At 53.6% G+C, this 21,902-nt stretch overlaps 1 protein-coding gene across 4 annotated transcripts in view; it reads right to left on the reverse strand.

The window, feature by feature from the left end:
- PAX8 (paired box 8) overlaps window positions 1–21,902 on the reverse strand; it is a 57,354-nt gene that overhangs the window by 12,540 nt on the left and 22,912 nt on the right. Inside the window, exons 3-9 of one of the 4 annotated variants that reach the window (XM_007197404.2) lie at window positions 13,454–13,619; window positions 11,367–11,564; window positions 9,918–10,006; window positions 9,510–9,635; window positions 9,095–9,270; window positions 4,681–4,801; window positions 4,010–4,216 (exon numbers count right to left, since the gene is read on the reverse strand). In XM_007197404.2, the coding sequence (XP_007197466.1) occupies window positions 4,010–4,216; window positions 4,681–4,801; window positions 9,095–9,270; window positions 9,510–9,635; window positions 9,918–10,006; window positions 11,367–11,564; window positions 13,454–13,619 (1,083 nt within the window). Of the gene's footprint in view, window positions 1–4,009; window positions 4,217–4,680; window positions 4,802–9,094; window positions 9,271–9,509; window positions 9,636–9,917; window positions 10,007–11,366; window positions 11,568–13,453; window positions 13,620–21,902 lie in introns of all 4 variants that reach the window. The other 3 variants (XM_028162632.2, XM_007197405.3, XM_007197406.2) reach the window with 3 other exon arrangements.

Consider the following 21,902-nt stretch of genomic DNA (forward strand, 5'->3'; position numbering starts at 1 on the left):
GTCTCATGAGGAGCTAGGCTAGATGATAGATTAGAAATTGGGCTCACGTTAATTAATATTTGACTGATTGGTAGGGGGCTTCCTGGTGCATTGTGTTGAGAAGGATTCTGAGGCTGCATCTGTGTCTGCTGTGATTGGGGTTGGTGGTATATCTTGGCTCTCAGGCCACCTATTGGCTAGGGCTGGCCTAGGTGCTCTACAGAGCTCTTTCCGGCCCTGGAGCCCTGTGGTCCCACGTTCCCCTTCATTCTACTCTTATCCTGTCCCTTTCCATCACCTGGTCCTGCTGCTTCTTGAGCTTTGCAGCTCAGTGGGCAGAGCACCAGGGCACAAGCTCCCCTTAAGCCACAATTTAACTTAGTCACAGTTGCCCCCATGGGTCCCATCCCACGAGAACGAGCTCCCAAACTGCTCTTTGGGAAACTGAATTCACCAGCCTCACTCCCCTGTATTCTGAGATTTTTAATCTTCGTCTCCCCTTAGTCACCTAACTTTCTCCCAGTGGGACGGAGGTTTCTGAATCAGATGCTGGAGCAAACTCCTGAAGGCTTCCTCCCCTGAAGCCTGGCCCCCTTGAAAAGCCTGCTGAGACAGTCTTCAGGACGGCCTTCACCCAGACTCCGTACCATCATCTTTCCCACCAGTCTCACAAGACTCTGCTTCAATTCCTTAAATATGTGGTTTTCTCCCAAAGCCAAGAACTTTGCAACCTTCTTGGAAATGAAACCACAGAAGCCATAAGGTGGAGGCACTCTTTCACAGCCTATTTTATGGACTTAATTGATTTTCAAGGCTCTTCACCACAAGTTTATCTTTGGTTTGTAATTCCATCTCCTCTGTACTCAAATATACTTCCAATATAGTCCTCTTTTTAAGAAGCTGACACAGACACAGGTCTACGTTGACTGGCTGGGAAATGGGGTTTTAGAAGAGAACACTAGCACCCCAGAAATACTGATAAATGTTCTAAATATCGGTAGAGGCCAGGATCAGAGCCAGAACTTGGAGGAATTCTGAGGGTAGAGGTGATTTCAGACCATTTTATCCACTCCCTTTGATGTCTGCCCTCTATGTGACCTCTTTTCAACTCCTTATCTTGCTCTGATAGCAAGGAGAATTTATGGCAATCCAGAAATCTCTTTGGCAGGATTAAATATAATTTTGCACAAAAGGATGGAGGCGGGTGACGGGGCTCTTTGATGATAAAACCGAAGTCAGGGCTTTCTCATCAGCTGAGCGGAACTCAGCCCTGGAACAGCCAGGACAAGGACAGCCTCAGTACTGCTCTCGGCCAGTGTGCTGGGACCCCAGACTGGGGCATCCTTTCCTTTTTTTCAAGCTCATCTCTTCCTCCTTTGAATAGGTTGCCAGCCCCCAGACTCTTGAGATCACTCCCCCCCCCCTTTTTTTTTTTTGGCTGCGCTTCATGACTTGCGGGATCTTAGTTCCCCAACCAGGGATTGAACCCGGGCCCATAGCAGTGAAAGAGCTAAGTCCTAACCACTGGACTTCCAGGGAACTCCCAGATCATTCCCCTCCTAAGCTGCTTTCTCTCTGCCGTGTCCCCCCAGTCCGCTCACTGTGGCTCAGCCACGTGGGAAGTATTTAGGTCCAATCTTGACCAGAGGCGGCAGGGGGGGGACACTCTTTCAGGAGCTCCAGGCCAACCCGTGGGCTCAGCATGGATACTGCCATCATGGGCCTTGTGCCTGACCCACGGGGCGGGCCTAGCTCTGTGAACTGCGGCCTTGACTTGCCTCCTGTTCTTGGCAACCTCCTGGACCCAGCCCCTCCAAGCCTGGCCACTGCCTGCTCTTCTCAGAGCCCCTGCCTCTGGGCGGTGGGGGGGGGGCCTCTTCAGCCCTCAGGCTGGGCTCCACAGACTTCACGGGGGTCACACCCTGCACATCGGCCTCACCTGGGCCTGGCTCCGGGGGCCAGGTGTCTAAATGACCACTGGGTGTCTGCTGCCCACTGCTTTGCCCCAGGGGGGCATGACCGCCCAGTCCTGCAGCTGGCTCGGAGAGAGGGCATGTCCATTAAACTAAGAGCACACAGAAGCTGGAAGCATCACCCCTGATGTGATCGCATGGTGGCTGGGGGCGCTTGAAGCCCTAAAAGGGTGGCAGGGAGGGGAGAAAGCGTGGGAGCTTTGGGGCAGGGACTTTGCACTGTGCTGTTCCAACCACACTTCACACCACCACCCAGGTCTGTGCTCTGATATATCTGTTTCCCACTGCCCTCTGTCCTTCCCGCTCCTCTCTGGCTGGTCCCGCCAAGCCTCTCCACAGCTCCCACTGTTAAGTGAAGAACTGCTCCCCATCACCGCATGCTTCACCCACACCCTCATCCCTTACCTGCCTCATCCCAGCCCTCCTGGCCCCGGCCCACCATGTGCACAAGGCAGGCAGTCTTGCCCGGTGACTGGGCCGGTCCACCCCACAGTGGATGTGAGTCTCTTCTGTTTCCCCCCCTCCCTCCCTCCCCATCCCATTTTCTCTGGCTGACATCACTTCACTCAGCTTACAGAGTTTTCTTCTTTAATCACTTTGGTCAAAACAAATGACCCATCTCCGCTGACTTCACCCTCTTTTGAAATTCTGCACTGAGTCAACACTTTCCTCCTTGCTTCAGACCCTTAAACATTGCCTCTCTGCCCACACACTGGGCTTCCTTTATGAATCCTTTGCCTCTGTGCCCACCTCTTCCAAGAGGACCTCCCTCATTAGACGCAGGGATGTACAGAGGGAAAAAAAAAAAAATCCTAGGTGCCAGACAGACATAAAACATACAGACAGTTACAAGAAAGGGTCAATGAACTTGAATAAGAGGACCGTGTGGTCCCTCTGGACGGGCAGAGGTCTGGTTCTTTTGGTGCAGTGATTTTCAAGTCCAAGGGCTTTCCGTGGGCAGAGCCCCTACTTCAGACAGAGCAGTTCTTCATTTGTCTGGTTTGGATACCTGGCTTCTGTCAAAGGTTTCATTTCAGGAGAGTGCTGCGAGGTCCAGCAAGTTTGAAAACCACTGGTCCAGAAGGGCTGGCCCACCCCTGGCTTCCCCCGTGGGTCCTGGTTCAATGCCTTGGACCCACATCTGAAACAGTTTCATCTCTGTGGCAGCCCTTGAGATATCTGAAGACTGTGCTGGGTCTCTGCCCCCCATCCCTACCCCTCACTCCACCTCAGGCCTTCTCCCTGCCCAAGCCAAACACCTCTGACTTTTTCAGCCACTGCTCAGACCCTGGCTAGACGGGCTGATGTCCTTCTGCCAGGGAGACCCAGCTCTGCTGGGGTCTGACCCACACGGTGCATACAGGCGGAGCCCTCACCATGGTCCTATTCAGGGGCCTCGGCCAGGCCCTTTTCTCTGGGCCTGTGGCCCATCAGTGTAAGGAGAGATTTGCTCCAAATGCCCCTAAGATGCTTCCAGCTTTAAATGTTTTGAGTTGGATGAGGTCCCTGGTGGGAGGTCCCTGAGCCCCCCTCTCTTGGGTTGGTGAGTCACTCTGCTTGAGTGTCCTCCAAGGGTGACACTCTTAAGCTGGGCACAAGGAGAGTTACACTCTGGAGACCCAGCTGGGGCTTACCCTCTGTCTTTAGAAATTTGATCCAGAATTTGGCTCCCAAAGCCAATGCCTTTCTCCCTCCAAAGTTTTCTTTTTTCCTTCTTTTGTATGTTTTACCCAGACCAAGTGTTCAGGGCTTTACCGAGCCTGGCTCCTGGCCTTAGGGTCCCTGTTTTTCCATGGGGCCTTGGGTGGAGGTTCTGGAAATCTGCCGGGAACCCCCAGAGTGCCTGCCACCCGACGGCCTGACTCTGCAGGCTCGGAAGGGGCACATTTTGGCACCTCCAAAAGTTGCCGGAGGAATCAGGAAATGGGGGTGATGGTGGAGAGGACTGGGGGCCAGAGAGGGGGCTGGACCCACAGCAGGGGACCGGCGTCCGGCCCTGAGGACCCCCCCTCCCTCCCCCCACGATGGCTGCACAGCCCGGGACCTCCCTGTCGTACCTGAGAGGAGGGCCTGGCCCGTGAACTGCCCGTACACGGAGGCAGCATGGGGAAAGGCATTGAAGGGCGGGACCGAGGCACCGGCTGGGACCCCGGAGCCGACTTGCTGCAGATCCAAAAAGGCGGAGCTAGATAAAGAGGAAGGGGTGGAGCTAGAACTGGACACCTCGGGGGTTTCCTGCTTTATGGCGAAGGGTGAATGAGGATCTGCCGGAGGGAGGGAGACAAGGAGAGAGGGGTGTGAGATGATGGGGTGGGAACATGCACAAACCAAGCCATGAGGTGCGGGAGGGGTGCGGCGGCGCGGGGCGGCTGGGCGGGCTCCTCCCTGAGGCTGGGCGTGGAGGGGGGAGGTGGGCGGGGCTACGCGGTGCCCCTCAGGTCTCGGGAGGAGGGGAGGGGGCAGCTCTACCTCCCTGCTGTGCCTCTGTGAATGTAGAAAATGCTGGCTGCGTGTGCCCTGCGCTGAGGGGCAGGCGGAGGAGAGGGGCCGAGGATAGAAGGCGAGACCCTCTGGACCCACCTGGAGGCCCAGCCAGCATAGCCCCCCCCCCCCCCTCCTCTCCAGGCCCAGGGCCGTAACACCTTCCTTCTCTCCATCCGCCAGCTCTGCCCTCCAGCCCATCCTGGCAGCTGGGGCCACGTGGCCCAGGAGATTCCGGGCATCGTACCTGCCACCACGGGGTAGGTCTGATGAGTCGAGAGGTTGCGCCCCAAGGGTGTATTGGAAGGGGTCAGGGTGGCCTTCCCGTCGTCCAGGGCGCTATTGAGCAAGGGCAGCGGGTAGAGGCCCTGGTGAACAAAAAGAAGTCAGTGCACAGAGGCCGTGGGTCGCAGGCCCACCTAGAAACCCCACAGCCCAGTCTCCCCAGGAAACACTCCCTTCCTCTGTCCCCTCTTCCCGCTCAATCTTGACTCCACTTAGCCTGCTTAATTGGCTCTTATTCTCTGACTCACAGCCCTTCTGTTTTTCTCGCAGTCCCAGGCTTAGGACCTTCCCTTCTGCAGCCCCGGAATTCAATGCCGGCTGGTGGTGCACAGGCCAGGCACAGAACAGAGCAGTTCCTTCCAAGGCCCACGCCCTGCCTGGACGCTGGGCTCCTTCCTGGTCTCCTCACCCTGTCTGGACCCACAGAGAACAGGATGCAGGGCTGGGGCAGTTGGCACATGAGACTGGTCAGGGTGCTTCGCTCCATTCATTAAGTTATTCTTCTCCAGATCAAAAATGCAGGCACAGAGAGGTCAAGAAACTTGCCACACTCTCATAGGGGGCAGAGCCAGGATTTAAACCCCAGGGGTCTGGCTCCAGGGCCCATGCTCTCAACCGCTGCTCTGCAGTGGATAACATCATGACCACTTCTTACACTTGCAAAGAGCGGACATTAGATTTTGCCTGTGTTATCCTGATCCGTTGCCCCCAGCAGCCCTGTGACATGGCTGAGCAATATTACGTCTGTTTTATATGCCGAGAGCCTGAAGCCCAGAGAGGTAAATGTCCCAGGTGCGTATGAGACAGAGACTAAATCGAGGACAGCAGTTCCTGACCCAGGCATTTTCTCCTTCAATAAAATGACACACCCGATACCCCAGCAGAATAGATGGATTTCTCTCCCCCCGCCCCATATCCAAGCAAATATAAATGTGCACATTCAGCTCGAAGATTATAGGGGTTAATTTGTTTAAAAAATTCTTTATCAGGTACCTGGGGGTTTTCTTAGTTATGACCTCATTTTCGATTTCACTCGGCCTCCCCTCACATGAGCAGGCCATCTCCTAAGATGGCCTCCAAGAAGAACTTGTTCAATTAAAGGCAAGGGTACATCACCCCTCACCATGACTCCCTCCCACCAGGGCACGAGACAGCACACACCTGCTCCCCATACACGGATCACACACGTCACAAATGCACTATATGAATTAGTGTGCAAAACTGAAATCAAGGCTTGCTCCGTGGTTGCGTAACGGCTCGTCTAAAGGCAATCGCTTTCAGTGATTTCCATCGAGCTGGGTTCTCCAAGGACCCACAGCAGTTTCTGGTTGTGTGCCAGGCACTTCTGGAAGCTGCAGTCAGTTCTGGAGGCCACAAGGGCACCATTATCATGTAGCAGCAATTACTGACTAAATGGCGCTCTGGTTCCACGCCTTCCGAGGGGGCTTCCTGCTTCTAGGCAGGATGGAGTTGCTTAGGGCCTGGCTTAATGAAATTGATCAAAATGCCTAATTTCTAGAGAGTGTAAGAAAAGTTGAAAATGCTTTATGGGTATGTTGATTTGATACCAAATACTTTCTCAAAATCCTATAACTTTCTAAAATTTAGGCAATTCGATGAAAAACAAACCAACCTATGTAGTCAGACATTTCGGTGACGTTTCACTGAATGGCTTAAACATCCCCATGATGACTGGATTTCTTACTGGGATTGAACTTGAATTGGGGTGCAGAGGGCACAATGCTTTAGGACTTGGGTGAGTTTGAGCCCTGGATCTGCAAGGACCAGCCAAGTAGCTTTAGTCTCCTTGACCTCTCAGAGCCTTGGCTTTCTCACCTGTATACCAGGGATAATAGAATCTGCTTCACAAGGCTGATGTTAAGGATTAAATGAGATCTTATATACCTACATTAAATGCTTAGCCCAGAATGCTTGGTAACACAAATGCTCAATAAATAGCTATTTCAGAGTTATGTGAAGAGTCATAGGCTCCCCAATTCTTGAGTCTCTGTCTTCATAATATTCACATTCTGTTGATCTGCTTCTTGATGCACTTGTAAAATAGAGGAACAAGGGCTGTGCAGACTCCTAACTACGCCTGGTGGTAAAATAGCAACCAGAAATGAGGCCATAGGACGTTTCTGTTGAATGCTTTGCCCCTTGTTGACTTTACGGAAGAGATGGCCATGTCTTCGCCCCATCCTGAGGTCAGGTGTGAGGACCTGTGCTTCTCTCCTGGCTCCCTAGGCCAGAGGGCCTTCCTGTGCCCAGTGAGGGAACACGGAGTGTTCCTTCAGCAGTGCTGACAGCGCCAAGGGCAGGAAAGGTAAGGAGCCCCGGGAACAGGCTGGGTTCTCCCTGCCGCTCACCACCAAGCAGGGGAATGAATGAGGGAGTAGATGATTGGCTGAGGGAGGGAATGAATCAATTATGGACACGGCTGAGCCTCTGTCTCCTCATCTGTAAGGTGAGGGGTTGGAGTAGTTCCTTGGTTTTCAGGCTCTCTTTCTCCAGTCTTCAAATAAGAACTCACATAGGAGCATCATATTTAAAGCAGGTGAAGTGAACGGATCTGAATGAAACCAGGGCCGGCAGGTCCGAGCTCCACAGCCATTCGCTTCCCCAAGCCCTCTCTACCTTCTCTGGCCCTGGGTCATCTCCACACAAATGGAAAGACTGGACTTGGTGGGCCCTGCGGTCCCTCTGGCTCAAGACTCTCCATTGCATGACTCCCCATGTACATATGCCAGCTTGGTGCTAGGTCTCCGGGCTCCTTGTAATCAAGCAGGGCCCCTTGGGGGGCTCAGGAACAGAGCCAGGAAATGGCTCTGCGACCCAGCGGGTCTCAGCAGCAGGGTTTCTCTACTCTACCAGGACACTGGGCTGTGCAGGTTCCGTCTCACACAGCGGGTTCCCGCAGGCCCACCACTGTGGCCCCATTTGGCTCCCCCCCACCCCACCCTGCCTGCCCCGGGAGCCATGTGCTGCCTCGCGGCTGAGTGCCCGGGCCCTCTCCCCAGGTCTGCTGACGGCCAGCCTTCTCTGCAGCCCTCCTGGTTGCTACAGCCCAGGCTGATAAAATCGCTGACGCAGATTGCCTGCCCAGCTGCGTTGCTGGCATCGGCCCAGCAGCCCAGACGGTCACTGGCAACGGTTCAACTGATTATTGGCATCGTCACCATTGGCCTACTCAGATCTTAAAGATGTACGGGCACGCCTCACTCCTGGATCCGATGACAGCGTGTGCAGAGAGGGGTGAGCAGACACCGGCCTGGAGAATCCTCAGCTCGTTGACCAGGTGGGGTGAGGCAGGGAGACACTGCAACTGCAGTGTCGATAAAAGATAATGAACCGAGAGGCCAGCGGGCCTGGAAGTTCAGACAGAGGTGTGGAGTCTTTGTTGGGCTCTGTGGGAGACCTTGGACATCTCTGCCAGCTTTTCACAGAAGCCAACCCACGATAAGCCATTTCACCTGCCCTGAGCACCGGAAATAAAACTTCCCTTGTAGCTGGTAGTTTATTGTGCTGGATTTCTCAATGCGTTCACTCAGTCTACCTTTATGGAGCGTCTGTTATAAGAGGGGCACAATGTTAGGTGCTGGAGATAAAAGAAGATGTTTTGAGATGCTGCCCTGTCCTTAAGAAATCTGCTGTGTCTTTACATCTCTGTCCACTAGGCGATTACACTACCCCGTGAGTTCTGGGGGGCAGCAACCCGGATGTGCAGAAGCAGGGGCGCAGGCGAGATGAAGCGTGTCTGAGGAGCAAGGAAGGATTCGTGGACCAGGTGCTGCTTGAGCTGAGTCATAATGGCCGAGTGGTATTTTTCCAGGCGGAGAGGTGGGAGGAAAGGCATTGTGCGAGGAGGGCACACCGTGTGCTGGGGCAGAGGGGTGTGAACAAGAGGGGCGTGGTGGGGAGCGTGAGCAAGGCTCACAGGGGTGGGCAGGCGTGAGTGGCCCGAGGCGGGGCTGGAGGTGCTGGTAGAGGGCACGCTGTAGAGGCCGGAGCTGTGGCTTTATTGCTGTGCGACCTGACCCTGCCGTCTAGGCAAGTCACCGCGGCAGGGGCATGGCATGGCTGGTTGCACTGCCCTAAGCTCAGAGGCTGTGGGTGAGGGAAGGCAACAGGGCTGGGAGGATGAGGAGGAAGAAGCTAGCGTCTGGTGAAACAAAGCCTGTGATGGCCTTGGAGCTGCAGGAAGCACGCGCCTGAGCCCAGCAAGCAACTCCTAGCTGCTTCTAGAACCGCAGGCTGATTAGGGAGCTTTCAGAGCCCGTGACTTGCTCCGGCACCGCCCCCCCACCCCTACCCCCCCCCCCCCCCCCACCGCCCCGGCCTGTCTGCTAACCTCCCACGCCCGGCTGGCTCCTCACCTGCTCGCCTTTGGTGTGGCTGGGGGAGACATAGGCCTCTGGGTAGTGCTGCCGATCAAAGGGGCACTCAAGCGGCTCAAGGTGGTGCTGGCTGAAGGCGTCCGTGCGAAGGTGCTTGCGGGGCCCACTGCCACTGCTCTGGGAGTCAAGGCTCAGCCGACAGCTGTCCTGGTCACCTGGCGGGTGTCCCCAGGCAGGGAGAAAGCTTTCAGGGGCCCGTCCACCCATCCCCCAGGCCAGAGCTGGGGAGCACACTTGCTTCAGGGGAGGGAAAGGACCAGGCTCCCGGGGCCTCAGGATGGCTTCGAGACAGGCCCGAAACTCCTGGGCCGAAGGGGGCTTGTGTCCCATCAGAGCCTCAGCAAACCGCCCTCCTGCACCCTCCAGCCTGCCCTCTGGTTCCCACAATACTCACTGTCATCCAGTTTCCTCTTGCTGTCGCTGCCAGGCTGCGCGATCCCCAGGAGCCCGTTGATGGAGTAGGTTGAACCCAGAGAATCAGACTGGGGAGACTCTGGGGGCGTCACGGCTGAGCTGGGGACTGCAGTGGGGCGAGACGGAGGGTCAGGACGTGGAACTGACACCCCTCAGAGCCCCTGCTGCCACCGTGGAGGGGTCAGGGGTGCCGCTGGTGCCAGGGTTCTTGCCTGAGGTGGTTCCACCCCTGAATACTTCAGAGCAAGGCTGTGTCCCAACGGAAGGACTCAGTCTACACACCTGGGTGTGCCTGTGTGGACGTGTTTGTGTGTGACTCTGGGTGTGTACGCAGATGGGTGTGTGTGTGCAAGGGGCTGGGTGTGCCTGCAGGACCCTCGGTACTCACTCAGCGTGTGTCCTGGGCTCAGGGACTTGGCGGCCACGCAGCCGTCCATGGGAAGGTTGAAGGGTTGCTGCACTTTGGTCCGGATGATTCTGTAAGGGAGACAAGAAAGGCCCTTAGAAGAGAAGAAAACAGGGCTCCTGGATGCCCCACATCCACTTGCCTTTTTGAGATCCCACTTGGGTATCTAAAGGCACCTCAACCTCAGCCTGTCCACACTCAAACCCGAGACCTTACTCCTCATGCCTGGTCCTTCCCAGTGTTCCCATTTCACGATTAGTCCCCCTGGTCACTCAAGGCAGAAATGCACGTGGGGCTCAGCATCTGCCTCCCTCCCTCCTCCCTCGAGCCCGTCATCAGGTTCTGTGGGTTTGACCTTGTAAACCTCTCCAGCATCCATCCCTCTCTGCATCCCTCACTGCCACCACCAAACTCTCCCTCCAGGGTCACTCACCGGCCCACCCCTCTCTGCTCTTGACCCTTTCTAATCTTTTCTTTCTATTGCAGCCAGAGTGGACTTTCTGAAATGCAAGTCAGCCTCGGGCTTAACATCTGCCAAGGTTCTTCGCGTTGCTTCTAGGTCAGAGGCAAGAATACGTAGCACGGTCACCAGCCTCTGAACTTCAGCCTTTCTTCACATCTCCACCTCAGCCGACTTCATGCTCCCCTTCCCTCCACCTACTGGCTTTCTTTCAGCTTCTTGTATAAGATCCTATTAGCCACAGGGCCTTTGCACGTGCTGTCTCAGAGCTCCTTTCACCATCCCCCACCCCCCTTCACCTAGTTAACTCTTATTAGTTATTTCTTACTCCAGGCATCTTTTCAGAACCTCCCTAAACAAAGTCACCCTCTGCCAGCTCAATAGCCTCATATTTCTCTCCTTAGCCAAACTTAGAGCTGCATTTCTTACAGTTGTTTGCATGGGCACTTTATTAGGGCTCGATTAGTGTCTGTTTTCCCACTGGGCTGTAAGGGCCACATGGAGAAGGATTGTGCATCCCCAGGGCCTACACGTGAGTGACGTATGTGTGAATGAACGAGTGAGTGAGCAAGTGAATGATTGATTGAGGTGGTGAGTGAATGATTGAATGACTAAACAAATGAGTGGGTGCTTGGATGAGGGCCCAGTTAGGGGGTCTTGTGCCTCGCTCAAGAAAGGATCAATGCAAGAGGAAGTTTCTTTTATCGAATGAAAGAGGATGTGGTGTGTGGGGAAGGAGACTGCAGTGAGTACAGTCTGGGTTGGGGACGGGGCGAGGTCGGGGTGCGGTGAGGAGAGGGGTGAGGGTGGGGATGCTGGAGGGGTGGTACCTGCCCTGGGCCCGGGGCCCTTCCGGCCTGACTCTTCAGCATGCCGCCCCTTCCCAGGCTCTGTTCCACTCAAGCCAGGTCTCCGTCATGATTCCCCCAAAGCCCAGGTTCCCCGGCCCCTGGCTGCGGTGTCCCTCTCACCTGTTGATGGAGCTGACACTGGGCACAGTGTCGTTGTCACAGACGCCCTCGGCCAGGAGCCGGTCTCGGATCTCCCAGGCAAACATGGTCGGGTTCTGCCGCTTGTAATCCCCGATCTTCTCCACCACCTTGGGGGTGGCCACCTTGGGCTTCGAGCCCCCTATCACTCCAGGCCGGATGCTGCCAGTCTCGTAGTACCTACTCCAATAGAGAACCCCAAAGAAGTACCCAGTAAGCAGGTGGGGTCTTCGGGCAGGAACTTAGCCAGAGACTCTCGTTCCCCTCCGAGGCTTCTGGGGAGGGGCTGGGGGGGGGTGAATCGTGCCCCCAGGGCCGGCCTCCAACACGATGTTCCCGGCACTGCCTGTTTCCCTTGCGTGGGTAGGTTTATGCCGCTGCCAAACCAGAACTCTCTTCGATAGACCTCGCCCAGGGATACCTGGCTTCTCTCTTTCCCGTAGTCCCTCTGGCCAGTCTCCTGCGTCTGAGCTCCTGCAGGAACCACCTTATGGGGCACAAAACACCTCCCTTCTTAGAAAGGGCACTTTGACGCATGTGCTCTGCGGGTACATACAGGTTCACGGTGGCAGTTTGCTCTGTCCAGCTTTTCTTGGCTGAAGCATGACTTACTGTTCTCCTTGGCCATCCTGGTTTTACCCCTCCCTCCCCAGGAAGCCAGCAGGGGTCATTGGGCCCTCTGCCCTGTCTTGCTAGTTTCACCTTTGTTCTCCATAAAACCCCTCCACCCCTCCACCCCTCCACCCCACCCCATACCCCCAGCCACTGGTTTTCCACCAGGTTACACAGTTCAAGTTGAAGCTGCTCCTCGTGGACTCTGGAACCCCAGTCTGGCCTGGAGCCCTGGCCACGTCCAGCTCCCTAAGCTGAGCCTATTCTCCCAGGGTCTCCACTCCCCTTCCCCGCATCCCTCAGCAGGATAGCCTGCCTCCCCTCCTTGGGGAAACTCTGGTCTCTTCTGCCATGAAATAAAATCTGGCTCTTTAAAACTCCCTTTCTGTGTCACCACCCTCCGGCGCTCATCCCCTTCGTGGGATACTGCAGCCCATCTTGGGAAGCCCTCTCCTGACCCCAGCCTGGGACCACGCTTTGCCCTGACAACTTCGGCCAGGAAAGCAGGGCTTTCCACGTTCAATTACAGATCAGGCTTTGGTCTTTTTGAACCAGAACTCCTCCTGAATCCACTTACAGGTTGGGTAAGGGAGACGGGTACACTGAGCTGACACGAAGCCCCGAATCCCCCACGTGTGGGCACTTCCCGCCGGAAGTGGCCCTCCAGACTAGACTACGCGGCTGCGTCAGTCCGGAGCTTCGCTGCTCCTGGTCCCTCCTGAACCTTTGGGTTAGCAGTTCTTAACTCTGGCTGCAGGAAATTAGAATCACTCGAGGAGGGCTTAACACTATACCGAAACTTGGACTCATTCCCCTAAAGTTCTGCCTTAACTGGCTTGGGCTGGGGCCTAGACATCAATTTCTTTTTCAGACTAAGATTCCCCAGGTGACTCTACCATGCGGCCAGGGCTGTGCACTGCTGCTCTGAAGTTAGCGTCCGTAAGTGTCACCTGGTCAGCTCATAAAAATCACAGCGTCCGGGCCTGGCTCCCAGAGAGGCTGCTGTGGGCCTGGCCTGGGGCTTAGGGATCTGCATTTCCTCAAGCAACCCCGGTGCTTCTGTGGCAGATACTCTGGGAGTTACGGTTTGAGAAACACAAACTCAGACGTCCCTCAAGCTGGGTTTAGACCTCGGGCGTCCACTCTGATCGCGTGTCCCCTCCCCAGTGGCTCCCTTCCCTTGGTCTCAGCAGGGGGGAGGGCCTTTGGGGAAGATTCTTTTGCTTTAGGAACAAAGAAGTCTATAGAAAATGGGACATGGGGCAAAGGAGACCACGGGGGAGGGAGAAATGAAAGGAAAGAGAAATGGACAAATGAGGAAGGAAGGGCAGGAAACCACAGAAGGGCAGCAGATGGGGGAAGCCCAGAAGCACCACCACAACCTGTTCAGGGGCCCAAGCTGGACACCCGACAAGTCCCCGAAAGGGAGGGTGGTGAGGGGTGAATTTCGTGCTTACCTGCCGAGGATCTTGCTGACACAGCCATGGCTGACTCGGAGCTGGCGGGAGATGTCGCAGGGCCTCACGCCCTGGTGGGCCAGGTCCACGATGCGCTGACGCACCACTTCGGGCAGGGGTCTGCCATTCACAAAGGCCCCTCCCAGCTGGTTCAGCCCTCCGTGGCCTGAAACACAATAGTCCGGGGGACAGTTGTCAGGGCCACCAGGCAGAGAATCAGCCTGTGTGTGGACATTGGATGTTGAGAGCCCCTGAACTTGAACTCCCACCGTTGGTCACACCCTCTGGTGCTCCCGGTGCTTCCCACCTCTGAGGAGGGCTAGCTCGGGTTGGCGGGGTGAGGGGCATGTATGATGCCACAGAGGGGGGACATCCCACTTTGGGGACCTTTTGGGGGGGTCTCATCTCAGACCCTCAGCACCTTACTCCAAATAACAAGCCCACCACCTCCCTCCCTCCCTCTAGAAAGTATCTAAAGAGTTGAGGATTCAGGCTCTTCCTACTCTGATACTGAGCTGTGTGACCTTGGGGAAAAATCCCCCTGTCCTGTCTGCGTCTCTGTTCCTCATCTGTAAAATGAGGGCATAGGATAAAATCAGTGGTATTTAAGTTTCTCATTCTTGTTCTTTTGAACCATAGGGCCAGATTTTTCAGCACAATCACGTTGAGAAACAGACACAAAACAATAAAAGGAGAGCTTCTCTGGTTGAGCTTGGACAGAGTGGGCCCTGTCCGTGGGCTCCCGGCCTGAATGGCCCGAGCAATGTTAGGAGCGCTGAAAGGGCAAAGGCAGAGACCTCACTGGCCCATGTTCCAGGGCTTCCAGGACTGACATGTCGGGCTGTGGGCGGTGGTGCAGAACGTGGACATGCTGTGATGTGCGCCTGTCTCGTTAGCTGCCTTCCTGACTCGGCCTCTACCCTCTGGCCCCAGCCTGTGTTTCATTCTGAGCCCATCCACTTATTCAACACATATTTATTGAGTGCGTACTACGTGCCAAATGCTGCACCAGGCCCTGCAGATGTCGAGGTGAATAATGCAGATGTGATCCCTGCTCTGGGCTCATAGGGTTCAAGTAAGGATCTAGACTGGCCAATGACTGTACCGTATGGTCACTGCTGGGACCGGGGACATGCAGGGGGTTATGGGAACCCCTGGAGGGGACAAAGCCCAGGCTCAGGGGACCATAGACGGGTTTCTGAAGAAGTCTAAGCGGAGACTGAAGATAAAGGGATGTCAGACTAGAGAAGGAGATGAGGAGGAAAACTGTTCCAGGCAGTGGGAACAGCATGTGCAAAGGCTTAGAGGCAAGAAGGTGTCTGTTTGATTTATCAACATATTTAACTCTCTAAAATCCCTAGATACAGGTTGGGCTAACTTCAGGCCTGAGATCTTCCTTTTGCCGATGAGGAGACTGGGGCTTAGAGATTTTCAGTGACAATTTATGTGACTGATGTGACTCAGCTTATATGAGGAAGAGCCAGGATCTAACCAGGGATTAAGGCTCCCATCAGAGCTGCTGGGTGAGCCCCATTCTATGGCCAGAACTGACCAGCCGTGCAGTTCCACACTGGAGGTGCCACTGCCCGGGAGCCGAGGGCGTCTTTTCACACCAGGGGCATGATTTAGTGATCTGGCTGGGATGGCAGAGCCCCGGGGGTGGGAGTCAGGGGGCGCGGGCAGGGGAGGAGGAAGAGCCAACGCCAGGCTTTCTGCGTCAGCCCGTTAAGGGCTATTTACGGCCGAGGGTGGGATGTACCTCTGCTAGACACACCGTGCCCATTACGGCCCACTGACGTAGCACGTTCAAAACTGCCCCTGCAATGTCTCCTCAGGGGCCCAAGCTATTTTCAGCAGAGCAGTGAATATCTGTTTTTTTGTTGTTGTTTTTTTTAAAGAGTCTGTAAGTGCCTCTGGCCTGGGCACTAAGTCCAGAGGAAAAGCCCGCTGGCCAAACACCCAGCAGGAGGGACACGATGAACCATCTCCCTGGTGGAGACAATTGGGTGACCTTGGGCACTGCTTCCACCCGTCCCGTTCTAGGCAGCTTGTCCTAGCAAGTGTGTTTCCACCAGGGCTAGGCAGACATCCCAGATGGTCAGCGGAGGGGCCTGCATCCACTCCTGAGCCCGCTCCTCTGGCTTCTCTTTGGCCACAGGCTGTTGGTGGAAAATAGCTCAGCCATTTGACCCTCACTCCATCCGTGCTGCTTTTTGGCTCTTTTGGGTCCAGACACTGAACACAAGGGGGCGCCAGACAGCCACCCAAACAGACAAGGCCTCCCAGCTTTGTCCCCATTTTCCAGAATATAGGCTTCCACGTGATCCACCGAGCTTAGATGTTGCGCTAGGTTCTCTACATCTAGAAACGAGGGTTCCTACAGGTGGAGTTCTTCACCCCTAGAAAGGTAATAGGTTTAAAAAAACCAAACGCCATTTCTTGGTGGCATGAACTGGGAATTGTGCCTAAAAACAAATCTACCCTGTTTCTCCATTGAAGCGTGCGGGCCATCGTCCTGAATCTTCCTGAAGGGCTGCTCAGGATCCTTAGAAACCCAAACTCTCAGGAACCCTCCTGAAAGGTTATTTACTAGATCAGCCTGCATCGGTATGAAGGGAAAGATGTATTCATAGCTCTGGCTCCTACACTGTGAAGTCTCTGGTGCTTTATTTTATTTTATTGGCTTCTGAGTTCTTTGTGTTACTGTGCAAAGAGCGTTGGGCCAGACTCCTGTGTTGACTCTGCCTGTTTTAATTTTTTTTTCACCAGTTTCTTTTATTCTGTAAAGTTGCTTAAATTCTACAAATCTCCTTTTGAGGAGTAATTTCTTTTTTTCGCCAAGGCTTCTTCTTCTTCTTCTTAATTTGTTTATCCCTCCACGTATTTTTTTTTATCATGTAGTCTTTTTTATTTTTATTTTTTATTTTTTTGCAGTAAGTCCTTGTTAGTTATCTATTTTAAATATAGCAATGAATGTGAACATGTCCATCCCAAACTCCCAATCTATCCCTCCCCCCGCCCTTCCACCCTGGTCACCATAAGTTCGTTCTCTAAGTCTGTGAGTCTATTTCTGTTTTGTAAATAAGTTTATTTGTATCATATTTTTAAGATTCCACATATAAGCGATATCATATGATATATGTCTTTCTCTCCATATATTTTTAATACAATTTTTTAAGGGTCACACTCCATTTACTTCCTGTTTTAATTTTATCATTTGAGAAATTTGGGTTTTTTTTTCCAGCCATAGTGTTTCCATCCACTGAATGGGAGCTAAATAACACTACTTGCAGTGTCTGCTGCTGACCTAGGCCAACGGCTGGTAACGAAAATTTCAGAGAATAACTAACTACATGTACACCTCCCACCTTAGCCCCATCTTCTTAGAATAATAATTCTTATTGTTTGTATATTACAGTTTTCATCTCTTTTGATCTCAACACAGATATACCAAGTACCTTCCATGAATCAAAGCACTGAGGAGATCGCCTTGAACAAGACAAGAAACCTGGCCCTCGAGGAACTTACAATCTGTGGAAGGATGCAATCAGATAAATTCGAAATCACCATGTTAAGGGAGAAGTTTCTTGACAGAGATAAGTCAGATGCTAGGGGAGCCCGTAAGCGGCCTTAGGGAAGCTGAAGGGTGGAATGACCAGGAGGTAACTAGGTGAAGAAGCTTCCACAGGAAGGAAATCCACACACAAGACTTTGGTGCGCTCAAGAAATGGAAAGACATTTCCTGTGGCTGTCGGAGAATCAGGGTGGAGGAGTTGGAAAGAGCCTGCTGGCTGCAGAGGGAGACGGGACCTCTGGTTTGAGGTTTGGAGCTCAGTCCCCATCACGGAAGGGCTTTTGTCCCTCCTGTGTCCGGTGCGGGGGAGTAGACGCCTTTGGGCGAGTCACCATCAAACGCCCAGAGGTGGGTGCATCCTTCCTTCCTGCCCCAGGGAGGGCCCGGCCGCCCACAGTGCTGACCACCTATCCATGTGTACAGGGTGGGCTCTGAGGCCGGAAGCCAGGAACGAGTGGGAAGGGGGGAAAGGTGTCACCCAGGAAGAGGTTTGACGCTTCCTGAACAAAGGCCCTTTGTATGGTCTGGACGGTGGAGGAGGAAGACGAGACGGCCTGGCCGGATCCAAGTGGGTTCTGAGTGTGAAGTCCGCACACGAGGGGATGCCAACTTGCCTGGGGGCAGAGAGCACTGAGCCTACAGCGAGGGAGTCTGCAAAGCTCTGGCTGATGCCTGCTGTCCAGAAATGTATACTTTGGAAAAGTGACCATCTGGGGAGGTCTTAGGCCTTTCTTTGGTCATTCTTCACTCCTTCCAGGGCTCTGAGGAGCAGGGAGAGTAGGAGGACAAGAGAGAGGTCATTGCCCCAAACTCTTGTTACGTGTATGGATACCCAGACCCTCGAGATGTAGGATAATTTCCCTGTGCCCCATAATCCTTTTTTTAATTTTAATTTTATTTTTCTTGGCTGCACCATGTGCACGGCATGCGGGATCTTAGTTCTCCGACCAGGGATTGAACCCGTACCCCCTGCAGTGACAGTGCAGAGTCGTAACCATTGGACCACCAGGGAAGTCCCTGTGGCCCATAATCCTTTGCCCAAGTCTCAGTCACAGCACTGGCTGCACCGAACAGCACCTTGATCTGTTTAGATTCCTTTATGAGTTCTCAAGGGCAGGGGCCCCATCTTTGTCTACCTAGCACCTGTCACAAAAGTTTAATTAATGTTTCAGTAAATACACGTGGCAGAAAAATGCTTTACAAATGTGAGGGGCTATTGTGATGGTTGGTGAGTGGATTCCCCACCGCGGGACCCTCGAGTCCCATCGTTGGATACTTTCCCCTTTCACCTTCTGTCTGATTCCTCACATCACTTGCCCAGTCCAAAAGTGACAATGGTTCAATGTGTTGTGCTGTGAAAATTTCCACTTAACTACCTGGGGATTTTTGTTTCAGCCCCAAAGAGTGTCAAGGTGAGCATCTGAGCCTTGGCAGGACTCTAGCGGGGGATTCAGCAGCTGCTCTGGGATGTCCTGTAAATCTCGCCACCACGCCTACTCTCGCCCCACAAGGAACGGCGATGCCAGCACTACCCAGTCTCTGACAATCTCAGTTCAGTGATGTTGTCTCCCCAGCATGCTCACCTGCAGGCCTGTGATCTCCCGCTGTAACCTCACAGCAGCCCCCGTTGGCTTGGTGCCTTCTGGAATAAAGCCCAGGGCCTCTGCCTCAAAACACTCCTGAAGAAAATGCTCCAGGACCATGGAAACCCAGTGTTCCAACCTCTTGTCCCACCTTCCACCCCAAGTCTACACTCCGGGTCCCTCCAGCATCTATGAGGTGATAGGTTACCTGGGCACATTAGGCCCTTGAATTAGGACAGAGGGGCCAGCACACTGAGAAGCAGCCTTGTGCATCTGGCTTTACCCTCAACTTGCTGCATGACCTTGGTCTCTGTGCCTTGCACTTCTCCCAAGGGTAACCGGAGAAGAGAGACAGTCGGTTGGTAAAGCTGCTGCTTTGTGCTTCTCATCCCTTTCTCACTGATGCCTCATCCTCTCACCTGTTCTGGAACCCTACTCCATACACCATCCTCTCATGTCTTTTATATGAGTTACGTCTCCCTTTTTACCAGGTCCATCCCCTGGACCTACAAACACAGTTAAATCCATTTATGCTGCCTCCTCAGCCCCTGCTTACAAAACAAAACGAAACGAAACAAAACAAAACCTCCCCTTGACTATGAAACTTTTCCTTCCTATTGTTTTCAACCAAATTTCTCAATAAGTAGTCATACTTGGCTGTTCCTATTTCCTTCCTTTCCTCCCTTGCTGTTCGGGGGTCACCTCACGACATGCCTCATGCTTAGCAGGTCCTCGGATGCTAGGAACTAGGTGAACGGCAGGTGGTGGAGGGTGCTAAGTTCTCCCTCTTAAAGAGGCTTCCATACGAGGCTTGGCCCTTGGTCCCGGTTCCCTGCGTTTCTCTTTAATGCAGTTCTCCTCCCTCATTTGTTCTGTGATATCTATTTTTTCCCCAGGCTTCTCTCAAATCCCAGCGCTGTGCCCACTCTACACCATCATCCGTGGTGATCCCACCTACTCTCATTGTTACACTTACCACCCCTGTGCTGATGACATCGTGGGCATCCAGGTATCTCCAGCCCAGATCTTTCCTCCGTTTTTATAGTCAACTTCCTATCGGAAATCTCCGGGTGATAGAGGCACCGCCTCTAGGGTTGTCTTGCTGGGTCACGACACCAGCTGCCGTGCAAGCATAAAACCTGCCCTTCAGCTTCATCGCATGCCACCTTCCGCCACAATCTCCGCTCCACACCCTCACGGTTCTTGTGCATGACCTTGGGGCTATTGGTGCATCCTCCTGCTTTGGGGCCTTTGCACATGCTGTTCCCTCTGCCTGGCTTCTTTATCTCTGAAACCCTAATATCTGGTGTAATGCTTGATGCACAGTAGGCACCCACTAAATGCTGGTTAAGTTAATTACTGGAAGGAAGGAAGGAAGGAGGAAAGGGAGGGAAGAGAGGGAGGGAGGGAGGAAAGAAAGCAGGTCCAAAGCAAGCTGAGTGAAGCCCACACATTCTTTGCCCTCAGCAGAATTCTGTCTCTTTCAAAGACATATACTCTTAGACATGAGTTGTTTAAAAAAAAGAAAGGAGTCCAGACATCATGGCACAGGAAAAGAGAGGTTTGCCTTCCTTCTGCAGGAGCCATGGGATGAATGCAGGGGTCTTCCTGTTGGCTTTTGCATCCAACCTTCAAGGTCAACGTTAAGTGTGTGACACTTGTCGGGCTCACACCTTTGCAGGGAGCGTTACAGCCCACACACTGCCGTGTTGGTCTGGCAGGAGCACTCTGTGAGATGAGTGCTACTGTCACCAGTTTACACGGATGAGAAAACTGTCACCAACTTGAGTCTTTGGGTTCTAAGTTGGGAAGCCTTTTCCTTCTAACCCTGGCTATAGAGGGTTATGGAGAATGATAAGGAAGTTATAGCTCCGGTGGCGAGATTTCGGCATGCACCGAGGGAAAGAATTACGAGAGACAGCTCCAGCTAGGGAGGACCTCAGTTTAGTAGCAAAAGCTATCCCACCTGGGAACTCGGACATCCCAGACTCAGAGGTGCACTTGACACATTTCTGACTCAGGGCTGCAGGGTGATGCTACCCCTTGATGTCTGCCAGGGTCCCCTCAGTAAAAAGATTTGCTACCCCAGATCTCACTGCCAGGGAGCTCAGCACTGTGTTCTGGGTTCAAGGCCAAGTACACGACCAAGCCAGTCTTGGAATCCTGTTTCTTCAGACCTTTAAGTAGAGCATTTAAGTAGCGCATCAGTCAGGGGCCAGTCAGAAAACACAAACCTGTTTCTAGGTATCTCAACAGAGGGGCTTTAATGGAGGGACTTGCTTTTCTAGGCATTGGAGGCTGTAAGAGCACAGAGGAGCACTGGGGTAACCCTGAGACGGTAACTGTGGAAGAAGCCACCATTCGTAGGACTGGGGAAGCAAAGGAAGAGGCTGGAGTTATCAGAACCTTGACATTTGGAGGAGGGGCCCAGGGAGCTGGGGCTTGGAACCTCCGAGGTGATGGCATCTCCTGGCTGCTGCTGGTATATCTGAGGGGCACAGGAGGCTGGTTCCGGGCTTGCTGGTCTCTGGATCACCTGCTGCTGAGGCAACACTGACAAGAACCGCATGCAACATGAGGAAGGCCCTGTACCATCTTCCAGCCTTCTATTCCCTGTCACGTGGCCCACTTATCAGTCCCTCATAGAAGCCCAAACTGGTAAGCAGCTTGCAAATCTGTCCTCTCACCCTGATGAGTGTCTGAGGTTCATCTATTCATTTACTTTCATGCACTGAATCTGTGTAGGTCAAGGTTAGAAGAGCAGGCTCAGGAGACAGACTGCTGACGTTCAAACCCCTGTTCCACCACTGAATTTGGCAATGGACTTCACCTCTCACCGCCTCTCTTCCTAGGTGTGTTGTGTGATCCACATAACACAATGCCCATATAGCAGTCAGACAGACATTCTCCATCACCACCTGACCATCACTGCTCCCCTGCCAGGCACGGCTCCAGGCTCCGGGGATACATAGGGATCAAGACAGGTGGGTCTCTGTCCTCTTGGATGTTATAGATTTCTGGGAATGGTTTCAATTTAATGAACTTACTTTCTCAGCAAGTGACAAAGCTCTCCCACCCCATCTACCCTATCTTCCTGCCTGGGTCATTTTCTGCTCTTCCTCTTCCAAAATCCTTAGTGATGGAGCAAAGGACAAGGTTCTGGAATGCCCTGAGGGGCAGGAAGTAATCCCAGTTCCTCTCTCCGCTGCTGGGTTCCCTGCTAGGTGGTTATTCATTGATTCCTGGGCTTGTTCTTGTTGATTTGTTCTCCTGGCCTGTTGGCCACTGTCCC

The sequence above is a fragment of the Balaenoptera acutorostrata genome, chromosome 12 (assembly GCF_949987535.1).
Source record: "Balaenoptera acutorostrata chromosome 12, mBalAcu1.1, whole genome shotgun sequence".
Taxonomy (NCBI): domain Eukaryota; kingdom Metazoa; phylum Chordata; class Mammalia; order Artiodactyla; family Balaenopteridae; genus Balaenoptera; species Balaenoptera acutorostrata.